We start from the raw sequence: 13711 nt of genomic DNA on the forward strand, positions 1-13711 counted from the left end.
TGTATTTTACACATTGCATGATGGTATTTACCTTTTGTAAGTTGTAATATGTCCGTTACTCTTTGGTAACACTCTGAATTCACCAAAGTAATGAACTAAACACGTCTCAGCAGCGTAAACTACTCTCGTAAACACAGCTGCTCTCTATGTTGTCTGATTGACATGGATTCACTCTACCGCGGTCACCTCAACGTCCCGCCCCTCTACCTTTCTGATTGGCTGACAAGTAGGTAACAACCAATGCAATTAAACAAACGTCAAGATGGACAACCCGAAGCACTCTTGTGTGTACAGCAAACTTGAATGCAATGAACTTCACCAACACTACATTACCTGTGCCTTTAGTTAACTATGAACTGTATTAAACAGCCCCCTCCTATATCATAACCCATTCCTTTCTTCCCTTCTTCATCTATCTATCTATCTATCTATCTATCTATCTATCTATCTATCTATCTATCTATCTATCTATCTGCTCAACACTTCACTGAGGTCAGGAGGTCACATATGTCCAGCAGCTGTTAGAAAGAACCACATCACTTCACATTTGACACATTTACAGTTTTATTTGTCTGCCATGTACACACTGCAGCTGCTATGCCTTGTTAGCGTTTCAGGTTTATTTTTTATTTTTTAGTAATAATTTTTGATAAACTCATACATGCCCGCATAGATATTAGCACTGTTATATGTATATATTGTTATCACCATGGAAACAAGATGCTCAGTTATCAAATCGGTGGTCTCTTTTTGACATGTTCTTTTTATTCTTTCCATTGGATCACACTCAAAGTAAATGGCAACGTGAGGGTCGTAGTGTTACACAGATAAAGGTGTGTGAACTTTAAATGAACACCAAACACACTTCATCACTCTCCACATGATTTTTCTACTGACTTTCAAACTGATTCCTGTTCGTCTACAATGGCAAAAAAAAATAAATCTGTCATTACTTTTAGATTTAGAACACATTCAAACACACACACCCAAACACACACACACCACTCTCAGCTTCAAATGCCAGAGAGTATACAGGGATCACCAACAGACAGCAATAAATAAATAAGGAAGTATGTGTGATAAACAGAGCAGTGGTTAGAAATGAAAGATGATGTGTTGATCCTTTGATAGCAGTGATAACAAGACAGAAAGTTAAAGCAAAGCATCTGTTCTGTGTGCAGACTCAAATTTTAAAGGACTATTCTGCTTTTTTTCCCTTTCTGTCAATAAATCCCATTCAAAAAAAGACCAAAATCAACAATGTGTTCATCTCAATATTTCAGCTCTTAAATATGCAGTGTTATTTTTTAAAAAGGCTCAGTATTTCCTAAAACAGCTGGTAACTGTTGTTTTTAGTAAATGTTACTTATATAAGGGGAAATAATGCATTTTCCGCTGTAGTTCCATACACATTTGTTGCTCTATTTCTATAAGCATGATTTTACATGTAGGACTGAGTCGATACAGTTAAGAGAACATGCAGTTGAAATATTTTAAATAGTCTTAAAACTCACAGCAAAGGGAAAAAAACATCATTATGAAGGTTTTTTTGGCTCCTTTGTTGATCAGGACTTAAATGAACACTCAAATGATTTAATGTAAATCTTTTGGAAAGTTGGAGAATTTAAAAGTGAGGGTTAAAAAACAAAATGTTAAATTGGTAGAAGTGACTTTGAGTCCCGAGTATTGGTTAAACTCTAAAAAACACTTCTAATTTATAACACCAGGCTTTCTGTTATAATTTACAGTCTCTCTACAGCCCTGACGACATCACCATGACATCATCGGTTATTTTCATTATTATTTATTATCCGACTTGGAAAATATTGGCTCGTAGGAGAGATTATATAACTGTTTTCTTGGGCCGAGTAGGACTTACCATGATGAGTAGCCTGACATATAAAACATGAACACAAGTCCACTAATTTGAATAATTCATCAGGACAAATTAAATGTAAAATGTGTTACTAATATTTCACTTCATGTTGACTCATTTATCCCATAATAAAAATGTAGTTTGTAGTCATGCGGTTTCAAAATAAGAGCATTGATAATGTATCTCATTAACATGTGATACAGTGCAGCGGTGTGGCTCACTGATGTGTTTTTGGATACACACACAGTATTTGTTATAGATCAGCTCATTGTCGGTGTCTGTCTTTTTATGGGTTTTGTTGACAATAAGAAGAAAAAAATAGAGGTCTAATCCTTTAAAAGTCTCAATGGAGGACAATCATGTGAGTGCTGCAGTTTGAGGTGAGGAGGAGCAGCAGCAGTACGTGAGGGTGAAACACAGCTCAGGAGTTATAAGGGCAGCGGGGTTAAGTGCTCGATCTGCATCAGGAAACATTCCTCATCACTACTTTCTTTCACACGACACGTTGTATATACACACACAGAGGTGGCGGCTCCGTGATGGATAAAATGTGAATGCACGACACACGTTAGCAGGACAGACACGTAAACAAAAAAAACAAAAAAAGAGCAGATGCATGATGGGAAGACAAAAGGTGTGTTCACACAGCGTTGAAGGTGCACACCTCTTTGTAAACAGATCAACAGGTTGATGTTTGGCTGTAAAGAGTCCATGATGATACACTCATTCACTCCTATGTAACATTAATCTCTTCTGTACCGTGGCCATTCTCCAGCTGAATCGGTGCATGTACAGCAGGTTTAGGTGGGCTAATGTATTAAATGCTTTGATTTTTTTTTTTTCTTTACTTTTTTTCTCCCCAGTCCAAGCATGATTTTTTCATCTCCTTTATGTACAAATGTTTACAAGAGTTCTTCAAGAAGAGGCCCGTGCGTGAGGCGAACGTCCAAGATGCCCCATTGACTTGGATCCACCTTTAGTGTGTCGTACCTTAATCACACCACAGCAGCCAAAAGGTAAAAAGAAGGGGAAAGCCGGAGTAAAAAACAAAATTCATCCGACAAAAATGAGGGGTGCTATCTTTGGTCACAAAAGGAGCAAATGAAACACAAAATAAAGCACAGAAATACTGTTCCATTATTCCACAAAAAGAGAAGACAGGAAGAAAAAAAACAATCCAGTGATCAGCGAGGATAACAAGAAAGGGATCTGGAACAACGTGATCTGAGGAAGAGTACGTCACCAAAGGCTTCAGTGGAAGATGTAAGGAAGCAGCAGCTCAGTCAAAACTCTCCTCCTCCTCCTCCTCCTCCTGCTCCTCCTGCTCCTCCTGCTCCTCCTTCTCTTCGTCCTCCTCATCGTTTTCCTCCTGATCGTCCTGGCAGTAGCGTTGGAGAAGCCGGTGCAGGTGTTGCTGCAGTGCGTCGGGCTGCAGGGCGTCTGGGGTGTCGTCCAGACGCTCCAGGTGCACGTGCTTCCCCTGGGCATCCCTCACCACAGTCCTCTTCTGGGTTCGCGATTTACGCATCTGGCTTCTGTGGAGAGGAGGGACAAAGTAGAGGAGTTACACCACATCCCAGCTGACTCTGATAGACTGGTACTCAGTGATCATGTCTATAGGCAAACTAGGCTTTACTCCATTAAACAAGCCAAGACTGACAATATTTTTGTTCTGTCTTAATATGGAAGTCCAGGTCTGCCAATATTAAAATAAAGTACTTAAATCAAATAGAATTCTTAGTTGTGCATGTATGTACACATTATTATTATATTATAAGACTTTTATGATAAAAGGCGACATTATGAACTAAAATGGTCATTGGTGAAAATGGTGTTATAAAACAAAAACAGACCGGACTTTGAATGAAATCAAATGGAATGGCATTATGTGAACTCAAATGGAAAAAATCTATTTAAAGTTTATTTAATTGTTTAATTTTAAAATTGGCAACTTCAGACTTCCATATTTTCCCCACTGTTTTTTAGTCCTCATCCACTGTTATTTTTGCAAAGGTGCAATCCAAGCATTTTAACTGGTCTTGTCATATTTATATACTGTAGTTTGACCTGATCCAAGCAATTTACATTTACATGTGACCCTTAACCAAATTAGTAGACTAACCAGGTTAAGAGTGATCTGTCTATAATTGAACTGTTGTCCTGGAAACACATTGCAAACCATGCAATTTTGCCGGCATTACATACAGTGCCAGTCAAAAGTTTGGACACACTTTCCCATTCCCTTAAATGAGAGTGTGTGTCCAAACATTTGACTGGTACTGTACATACTTTTACATACATACTGTTTAGCCTTTATGTTCATAGATTTGGCCATTGTTCACATCACTCAGGGGAACATTTTATTAAAGGTTAGGCAATACAGCTAAATCACACTATGCTTCCATGTTAATCTACAAAATGCCCTTTTAGTAAACACTCGTGTCTTTGTGGTCATTTCTACACAATCCCATGCTGCAGTCCAACCTTTTAACCACAGAACCGTCGTCCTGCACAATCTCTTTCTCTACTAAATGAGGAAGGAGCACTTTCCCAAAGCCTCCAGCATAACTCAATGCCTGGAGGAGAAATAATGATGAAGGAGAGAGGGATCAGGAGGAGAAAAGAGGAAAGACAAATACTAGAAACCTGACATGACCTGCTCAACATCACCAACAGAGGATCTTCTAAACATCTAATGTTTGATTAAAAAAAATACATTTTCTAGTTTGGACACACTGACCTTCTCAAAGTCCTCTCTGGCTGAGGGAAGATCTGCAGCCAGCGAGGAATCTCCCATCTGTTTCTCCATCCTCTCGCCTGTCACCACGGTCGTCTTGACAACCTTGCTAACTTTTCGACCCTGCACAGGCTCCACCTCGAACTCTGATGCCATGGTGGCACCCAAGGCCAGGGGCTCTGAGAAGGTCAACTGAAGAGCACACAACAAGATGTCAAAACCCCTGACTGTTATGTGTTCACAGTATTATGTGGATGTTTCAGCTAATTCTTGGATGATGGTGCTGCCATTAAAGTTCAACAAAATAATGTCCAAGTAGCATGTAGGGGACACAGACCTCTTTCTGATCCCCTTCACTACGAAGAACAGTTCTCTTCACCACTTTGGAAACAGCGTCCCCCTCTTCTATCTGCACCGTCTCCTGGTGAGAGCCCTCAATGGTCACTTCTTGTGTCTCCATGCCATCCGCTGACACATATTTACGAATCACCTTCCGTGTGATCTGATGTAGAAGACAGACAGAGAATCATTTTTCATCATGTAGGCCATTCATTTTGGAATAGTACTGTGGTTTTAAGTGTACATTTGCAACACTTAGTTTTTATTGTGTGATTGTGTTTGAATATTCTCTTACTTTCTTAACTACCATGTTCCCATGCTCATCTGTGTACTTCTCCTCTGTGACAGTCTGTTGTGGGATATCTGGTAAAGTGTCCGCCTGTAAGAAAAAAAAAAAAAAAACATACAGTCAGTTTGACATCATGCATAGAGGAGCAGCCTTTCAGGCTAAATATGATATAAGACACACAGACATTACACAAAATTGATCATCTACAGTCTATGTTGAAGCCACTATGTGTTGATGTTTTTTTATTATAAAATTATTTCAAATCATTTTGACGGCATAGAAAAAGCGACAATCCTGGTGAAAATTGAAAGGTGGGGAAAAATGTTAAAATTCTACACATTGTGGCTTGAATTTTTCATCATTACATCTTTATTATTACTATTATAGAACACATAATGGCACAGACATGACAAAGTTAAAAGTAGATGAGTGTGGAAAAAACAAAAAGGGAAATAAATGTGGATTAGAGGTCCTCTTGCATTGCATAATTGCAATTAGGGCATGTTCTGTGGCATTAGAATATCCAGGGATGCCAAGAGTAACATGAAAGGTTCCCACAAAGACTAAATCACTAGCACTAAATCTCTACTACCAACTCATCCTGCACCACACCACAGTGCTGCACAGCTGCATCATGTTTATTACCTGAATGATAACTCTGCGTCGGACCACCCTGGTGGTCAGCACCTCCTCCTCTGAGCTATCAGAGGATAGCACCCCTAGCTCCTCTGTTATCTCCTGGGAGACAGCACACAGCCAGCATGGGTCAATATAACAGGTCTATACAGTTACTACAGCACACACCTGCAGGCAGCGGCTGCTCCTTCTTTTCTCTTGACCTCACTTTTATGTCAGCTCGCCAAAATGATTAATGTAGAGACAAATGGAATGGGGAAGTAAAACGATATTTGTACATAATAGTGATATGAGATGAAGAGAAGGCACAGTTATGCAAAAACTTTGAACTGAAATAAACGTGCAAGGATGGTAACAACAACAAGCAAAAATCTAAAGATGCAAATGGGTGTGGATGTGAATAATGTTCATTTTCATGTTATAGAATCTGTTTATAGCACCTTGTGACTGTCCACGTTATTTAATTCAAACTGCAAATACATCACACCACCACTTTGTAAACCACCTTTTCAGTCACCGATGACACAACATTTAATATAGCACCTCATCAACGTTGTTACATTTCTGTTATCTTGAAAGTTTAGGCAGTCATGCACAAAGCACACATTAGCCATGTTTAGTCTGTAAAAGTCAATCTTGTGTGTTTTATCTTCTCAAGTCTCGAATGCAGCACCACAACAGCCAGTCTGACCAGGCAAAGATACCAGCCCGTGCAGCATTGTGCTCATGCTCAACTTCTTACCCGTCCCAAGAAGTCGTCATCATCATAGTACCCTGCCTGATCTCTGGAAGGAAGCTCCTCACACACAGGGTGCTCACTTTCTGTTCGACACTCCCGTGAACCCTCTGAATCATAAGCAAATTCACCTAGACTTTCACTGCCAGAAGAGAAACGCTTGTAATCCTCTACCCTCAAGAAAGGTTGACCTGTATGCTGAGTGCTCCTCCTCAGGAAAACCGTGCCAGGGCTACTCCCAGGCATTGGGGATGGTGGTTCTGATATATGATAAGGCATCTCGTACTCCAGTGTCGCTTCTTCTGGCTCAGAGTTGTCTGAGAAGCCTTGTTTGCAGTCGTAGAATTCCAGATCTGAGTCAGATTGCTGTGGAGATTTGGATCCTTTTTGGAGTTCCTTCGGTCGTACCACTGCTTCTTCTGATTCAAATTCAGAGACTGTTGTCTCAAATTCTGAGAGGACTCTATTAAAGGCTGGGGAAAACTCTAAGTCTTGAGCAGTTTCAGACTCTCCCTTGGTACTGGCTTCAGTCACAACCTGAGCTGAACTGGAATCACTGAACACTGGAGACACTGGACTTAAATTGTTCAAGGAAGCTTGACTACATTCAGAAACTCTCAGGGACTGATGTCCTGAGAACACTGCCTCATAATCTGGCGGAACCAAAAATTGACTTGACATGGGTGAGAAAAGCTCACTGGATTCTGCTTCCCTGGGGGACAACTCCCACTTGGAGTACTCATGCGATCTGCCCAACTTTGGACATGATGTTGTCTCAGATGCAGGTAAAACAGGAGTAACGGTTCTGTGGGTTGTGTATGAGCTCTGGTCAGGTAGCTCTAGTGTTTCTGGTGTGATAGACAACAGCTTGTGTTGCACCTCATCTTCAGTTTGAAACTGCGTTTCCTCTACTCTCTGAAGAGGAGCCTGTAAGTGAATGTCAACATGATCTAAATGAGTTAACTTTAAATCAGTTAACAGGTTATATACTATTATGGCCTACATTTTCACCAGGTTAGCATCATCGTGCAGTGATAGGTCATTGTCCATCTAGCCAACATGTCATTAGTTTTAAAATAATGTATGTGAAGCCAAGACATGCATCTTTAGCATCAGACAAGTAAAGAATTGCAATTAATAATATTTCAATTTGTCACTGTAACATTCCTGACACATTTCCACCAATTCTGTTCATCCCTGTAAAATTTGCCTAAAAAGACTAGACAATACCCAAAGTCAATTGAAAGCTGTTTTTGAACTATTTGGAGTACATGCATGGTTTTGGTCTCCTTTAAAAGTTAACACTGGAGATTATTCTCCAAAAATCACCGTAAGTGCTACTGGCACTGATGTTTATTGCACTCCATTTTGTTATTAGTTATCAAGACACACTGAGTGATTTCCTCCATCCAAGACGCATGTTAATGACTTCCACGACAAGCACAGTGAGTCTCTGCCATGCTCTCACTCTTACCCTTGGGGAGTCTGTCTTGTTCTTTAGTTCCCCAGCACAGATGTGTAGAATCTTCTCTTCCTTTCCTTTTACATCTTCAACTGGTTCTGGCTTCATAGAGAAGTCTTTTTGGAAGTCTTCTTCATGAACAGTGATTTGGAAAGTTGAGGTGCTTTCAGCTCCTGATCCTAACTTCATCCGTTCCACATATGAAAATACTTCTGACTCTGATTCTGCCATTTCTAACCCGTCAGGGTGGCCATGTCCATCCTCAGATTTTGTCTCGATTGATTTATTAGGTAATAAAGGAGATGTCACATGACCCAAAAGTTCTAGTTTAGAGACAAATTGATCTGTAGACTCAAAATATAAGCCTAATTCGTCGTCTGACTCAGCAGTTTCAGGACTCAGTGGCCTTGGGCTATCGTCAATCCAACAATCAATAGGTAAGGCAACAAACTCAGAGTCTGATGAGAAAGACACTGGTGAAGACGATCTATCAACAGCTGTGGCATCCAGAAAACATGAAGACAATATTCTCATAAACTCGGGTACTGGTGAGTCAGGCAACAGTCGTCTGAACTCATTGACAGATGATATGGATTCAGGTGAGGATGGTCTCTCAGTCTCAGTAGCTCTTGATGATGTGACCATAAGCTCACATTCTGAGTCTGAACCCACTGATTCAGGTGATGATGACCTACATGTAGTAGTGGTATATGCATCCAATAATACGGTAAACTGAGGAACAGGGGAGTCAGGAGACAGTGACCTGTTCTCATTGAGCTCAGGCATTGATTCTGGAGATGATGCCCTGTTGTCAAGCATTTGCATGGCTGATTCCATTGACATAGGCCTGTATTCAGGCACTGACTGAGATGATAAAGGCCTGTTTTGCTGATTCTGATCCTCTGACAGTGCAGATTCTGGAGATGATGGTCTGCATTCTGCAAACTTCTGCAAAGATTCCAAATCCAGTGGCATATAATCTATATCTGATGCTAAAGTTTCAGGTGAAGATGATGTGGATCTCAAAAATGTTATGCATTCTGGCAAAGCCTTCCTAAATTCAGGTAAGGGGGAATCTGGTGAGAGTGGCCTAAACTCATTGACTGATGTTACAGATTCTGGTGATGATGCTCTTACATCTACCGACATGGCTGGATTAGGGGACATGGGTCTGTACTCTGTCAAGGATTCTGGTGAATAGCATAAATCATCCTCTGTATCAGATACTGATACAACCACCCAGTCATTATCAGACTCTGTTAGTGCCTCAGTCACAGGTATTTCAAATGTATATTGGCTCAGTCTGTATAAAGCTTCTCCTGACAACATGTGTTCAACTATTGGTGCATGTGACTCTGAAACAGGTGTGTCTGATGCAACATGTGCATTTGAAGTACATTGAAAGTGATCAGCCATGGATGTGTCAGGTGTACCAAACTGTTGTGTCACCTCTGAGATGGATTCTGTGGCACTAGCATCTTGCTCATTTTGTTCTTCTACTTCCTTATCTTGTTCATCACCTGTAACACTCCTTTCATATTGTATTGTGCTGCCAATATACTGCATGACCCCTGTTTTACTGCTGAAAGTTTCTCCCACATACTGTGGATCATGAACTTGAGATATCAGTTTCCATAGCTCAGCATCATAAACAAGTTCATACTCAGCTACCATGATGGTGGATTCCTCAGGCAGGGTTGGAGCCATTGTTGTGGATAAAACAGTGCTATCAATGGTTGCTTCTGTGGAAGTTGGGACTTTTAATACAGTTATTGATGATTTGGGTGACAACAGTAATTCTTCTTCATCTGATTCAATTGACGCTGGTGATGCTAACCTATCATTTGCACAAAAGTGGTCTATGGTTTGTAACAAATCGTCTGAATCTGAAAATTCAGTGGGTGACATGTCTCTCACAGTCATCACATCTTTTACAAATGCCTTCGTAAAATCAGGTATTGGTGATTCAGGGGGAAGGCATTCACCATCTGATCTTCCTGACTTAGCTGATTGTGGTCTGTTGTCAATGACTTCTATGTCAAATGAATCAGAGTATGCAAAACCGTATTCCATGTCTGACAATATTGATTCCGGTGATGAACATGCATAAAATGTCTCTGCTGTTGCAGTCTCAAGAACATTTTGGGTAAACGAGGGAAGAGGTGAGTCGGGAGACAATCCCTTGTGTTCATTAAGTGATTGGGTAGATTCTGGCGATACTGATCTAATGTTCTTAAGATACATCAGTGTCATAGGTGACAACGGTTTGTACTCTGGTATGGATTCAACTGACAGTGGCCTCTCTTGTACTTCTGATCCTACTGACTCAGGAGAATCTGGTCTATCATCAATACCATACTTCATGGCTATCAAAAACTCACTCAAAACATATTCAATATCTGATTCAATTGATTCAGGGGAGGATGATCTATACCCAGCATTCACAATAACACGTTCAGGTATTGCTGGTCTGTATTCAGGTATTGGTGAGTCTGGTGATAGAGCCTGGTATTCATCTCCTGAGCCAGGTGAGGAGGGTCTGTCATCATAAACTAGTGATCCCAGGCTTATAACGATATATTCTACATCTGAACATGTTGATTCAGGGGATGTGGACCTATGTCCAAAAAGTGTCTCAGGTAATTGAAACACTAAAGGCATAAAGTGAGGTACAGGGGAATCAGGAGAAAGTCTGATTGATTCCTGAGATTCAGGAGAGGAAGGTCTGCTTTCCCCGAATATTGGGAAAGGTAATTCCATTTCCAAATCTGACAACTCTGACTCAGGTGAAGAGGACCTTAAATCCGTATGATATATGTTGGACTCATGTATTGCCTGTATAAATTCAGGGATGGGTGAGTCTGGAGACAGAAGTCTAAATTCATCTTGAGAAGAACCTGGAGATGCTGCTCTGTCCTCACAATGCCAGGGCATATTCAGCCTCAAATCTGTCTCGAAATCCTCAGATGAACATAGTGATTCAGGTGATACGGATCTGTATCTTATTCCTAATATAGTGGGTGCACTCATAGTGTACTGGGGTACGGGAGAGTCTGGAGACAAACATCTAACTTCAATGTCAGACAGCCCTGATTGACGGGATTCTGCCCTGTCCTCAAAGTCAAAAATCTGGGAAATCAAGGGAGCATACTCTACTTCTGAAGCTTCTGATTCAGGAGATGATGATCTGTCAGATATAAACTTAGGATATGTCTCTAGTAAAGCCTGTCCAAAGTCAGGTACAGGGGAATCAGGAGAAAGTCTTCTGTATTTATTTAAAGACGCTAAAGACTCAGGGGAAGAAGGTCGGTCTTCTTCAAACAATGGGAAAAATAATTCCATTTCCATTTCAGAATCTGACAACAATGATTCAGGTGAAGGGGACCTTAAGTCTACATGTGGTATACAGGACTCCTGTGTCACCTGTGTAAATTCAGGAATGGGGGAATCTGGTGATAGAGACCAAAATTCATCTTGAGAGGAAGTTGAACCAGGAGATGCAGCTCTGTCTTCAAAAAGCCAGGGAATACACAAATCTGTCTCCAAATCTTCATCTGAATATACCGATCCAGGTGATGTGGATCTATGTGTAGCTGTCAATGTGGTCGCTTCAAAATGGTTGTATTGGGGTACTGGAGAGTCTGGAGACAAACATCTAACTTCAATGTCAGACAGCCCTGATTGACGGGATTCTGCCCTGTCATCAAAGTCAAATATCGGTGAAATCAAGGGAGCATAATCTACTTCTGAAGCTTCTGATTCAGGAGATGATGATCTGCAAGATATAAACTTAGGATATGTCTCTAGTAAAGCCTGTCCAAAGTCAGGTACAGGGGAATCAGGAGAAAGTCTTCTGTATTTATTTAAAGATGCTAAAGACTCAGGGGAAGAAGGTCGGTCTTCTTCAAACAATGGGAAAAATAATTCCATTTCCATTTCAGAATCTGACAACAATGATTCAGGTGAAGGGGACCTTAAGTCTACATGTGGTATACAGGACTCCTGTGTCACCTGTGTAAATTCAGGAATGGGGGAATCTGGTGATAGAGACCAAAATTCATCTTGAGAGGAAGTTGAACCAGGAGATGCAGCTCTGTCTTCAAAAAGCCAGGGAATACACAAATCTGTCTCCAAATCTTCATCTGAATATACCGATCCAGGTGATGTGGATCTATGTGTAGCTGTCAATGTGGTCGCTTCAAAATGGTTGTATTGGGGTACTGGAGAGTCTGGAGACAAACATCTAACTTCAATGTCAGACAGCCCTGATTGACGGGATTCTGCCCTGTCATCAAAGTCAAATATCGGTGAAATCAAGGGAGCATAATCTACTTCTGAAGCTTCTGATTCAGGAGATGATGATCTGCAAGATATAAACTTAGGATATGTCTCTAGTAAAGCCTGTCCAAAGTCAGGTACAGGGGAATCAGGAGAAAGTCTTCTGTATTTATTTAAAGATGCTAAAGACTCAGGGGAAGAAGGTCGGTCTTCTTCAAATAATGGGAAAGATGATTCCATTTCCATTTCTAAATCTGACAACAACGATTCAGGTGAAGAGGACCATAAGTCTACATGTGGTATATAGGACTCCTGTGTCACCTGTGTAAATTCAGGAATGGGGGAATCTGGTGATAGAGACCTAAATTCATCTTGAGAGGAAGTTGAACCAGGAGATGCAGCTCTGTCTTCAAAAAGCCAGGGAATACACAAATCTGTCTCCAAATCTTCATCTGAATATACTGATCCAGGTGATGTGGATCTATGTGTAGCTGTCAATGTGGTCGCTTCAAAATGGTTGTATTGGGGTACTGGAGAGTCTGGAGACAAACATCTAACTTCAATGTCAGACAGCCCTGATTGACGGGATTCTGCCCTGTCCTCAAAGTCAAATATCGGTGAAATCAAGGGAGCATAATCTACTTCTGAAGCTTCTGATTCAGGAGATGATGATCTGCAAGATATAAACTTAGGATATGTCTCTAGTAAAGCCTGTCCAAAGTCAGGTACAGGGGAATCAGGAGAACGTCTTCTGTATTTATTTAAAGATGCTAAAGACTCAGGGGAAGAAGGTCGGTCTTCTTCAAACAATGGGAAAGATGATTCCATTTCCATTTCTAAATCTGACAACAATGATTCAGGTGAAGGGGACCTTAAGTCTACATGTGGTATACAGGACTCATGTGTCACATGTGTAAATTCAGGAATGGGGGAATCTGGTGATAGAGACCTAAATTCATCTTGAGATGCAGTTGAACCAGGAGATGCAGCTCTGTCTTCAAAAAGCCAGGGGATACACAAATCTGTCTCCAAATCTTCATCTGAATATACTGATCCAGGTGGTGTGGATCTATGTGTAGCTGTCAATGTGGTCGCTTCAAAATGGTTGTATTGGGGTACTGGAGAGTCTGGAGACAAACATCTAACTTCAATGTCAGACAGCCCTGATTGACGGGATTCTGCCCTGTCCTCAAAGTCAAATATCGGTGAAATCAAGGGAGCATAATCTACTTCTGAAGCTTCTGATTCAGGAGATGATGATCTGCAAGATATAAACTTAGGATATGTCTCTAGTAAAGCCTGTCCAAAGTCAGGTACAGGGGAATCAGGAGAAAGTCTTCTGTATTTATTTAAAGATG

General features: G+C 40.8%; 1 protein-coding gene across 1 annotated transcript in view; it reads right to left on the reverse strand.

Annotated features, from left to right (window-relative positions):
• Positions 1–546: 546 nt before the first annotated feature.
• The window catches only part of ank2b (ankyrin 2b, neuronal), a 199924-nt gene continuing 186759 nt past the window's right edge, over positions 547–13711 (reverse strand). Inside the window, exons 41-46 of the mRNA XM_062444328.1 lie at positions 5887–5979; positions 5248–5331; positions 4951–5115; positions 4617–4805; positions 4361–4452; positions 547–3411 (exon numbers count right to left, since the gene is read on the reverse strand). Coding sequence (XP_062300312.1) covers positions 3156–3411; positions 4361–4452; positions 4617–4805; positions 4951–5115; positions 5248–5331; positions 5887–5979 — 879 coding nt within the window. The 3' untranslated portion in view covers positions 547–3155. The remainder of the gene's footprint in view (positions 3412–4360; positions 4453–4616; positions 4806–4950; positions 5116–5247; positions 5332–5886; positions 5980–13711) is intronic.

Source organism: Scomber scombrus, chromosome 23 (genome assembly GCF_963691925.1).
Source record: "Scomber scombrus chromosome 23, fScoSco1.1, whole genome shotgun sequence".
NCBI lineage: Eukaryota > Metazoa > Chordata > Actinopteri > Scombriformes > Scombridae > Scomber > Scomber scombrus.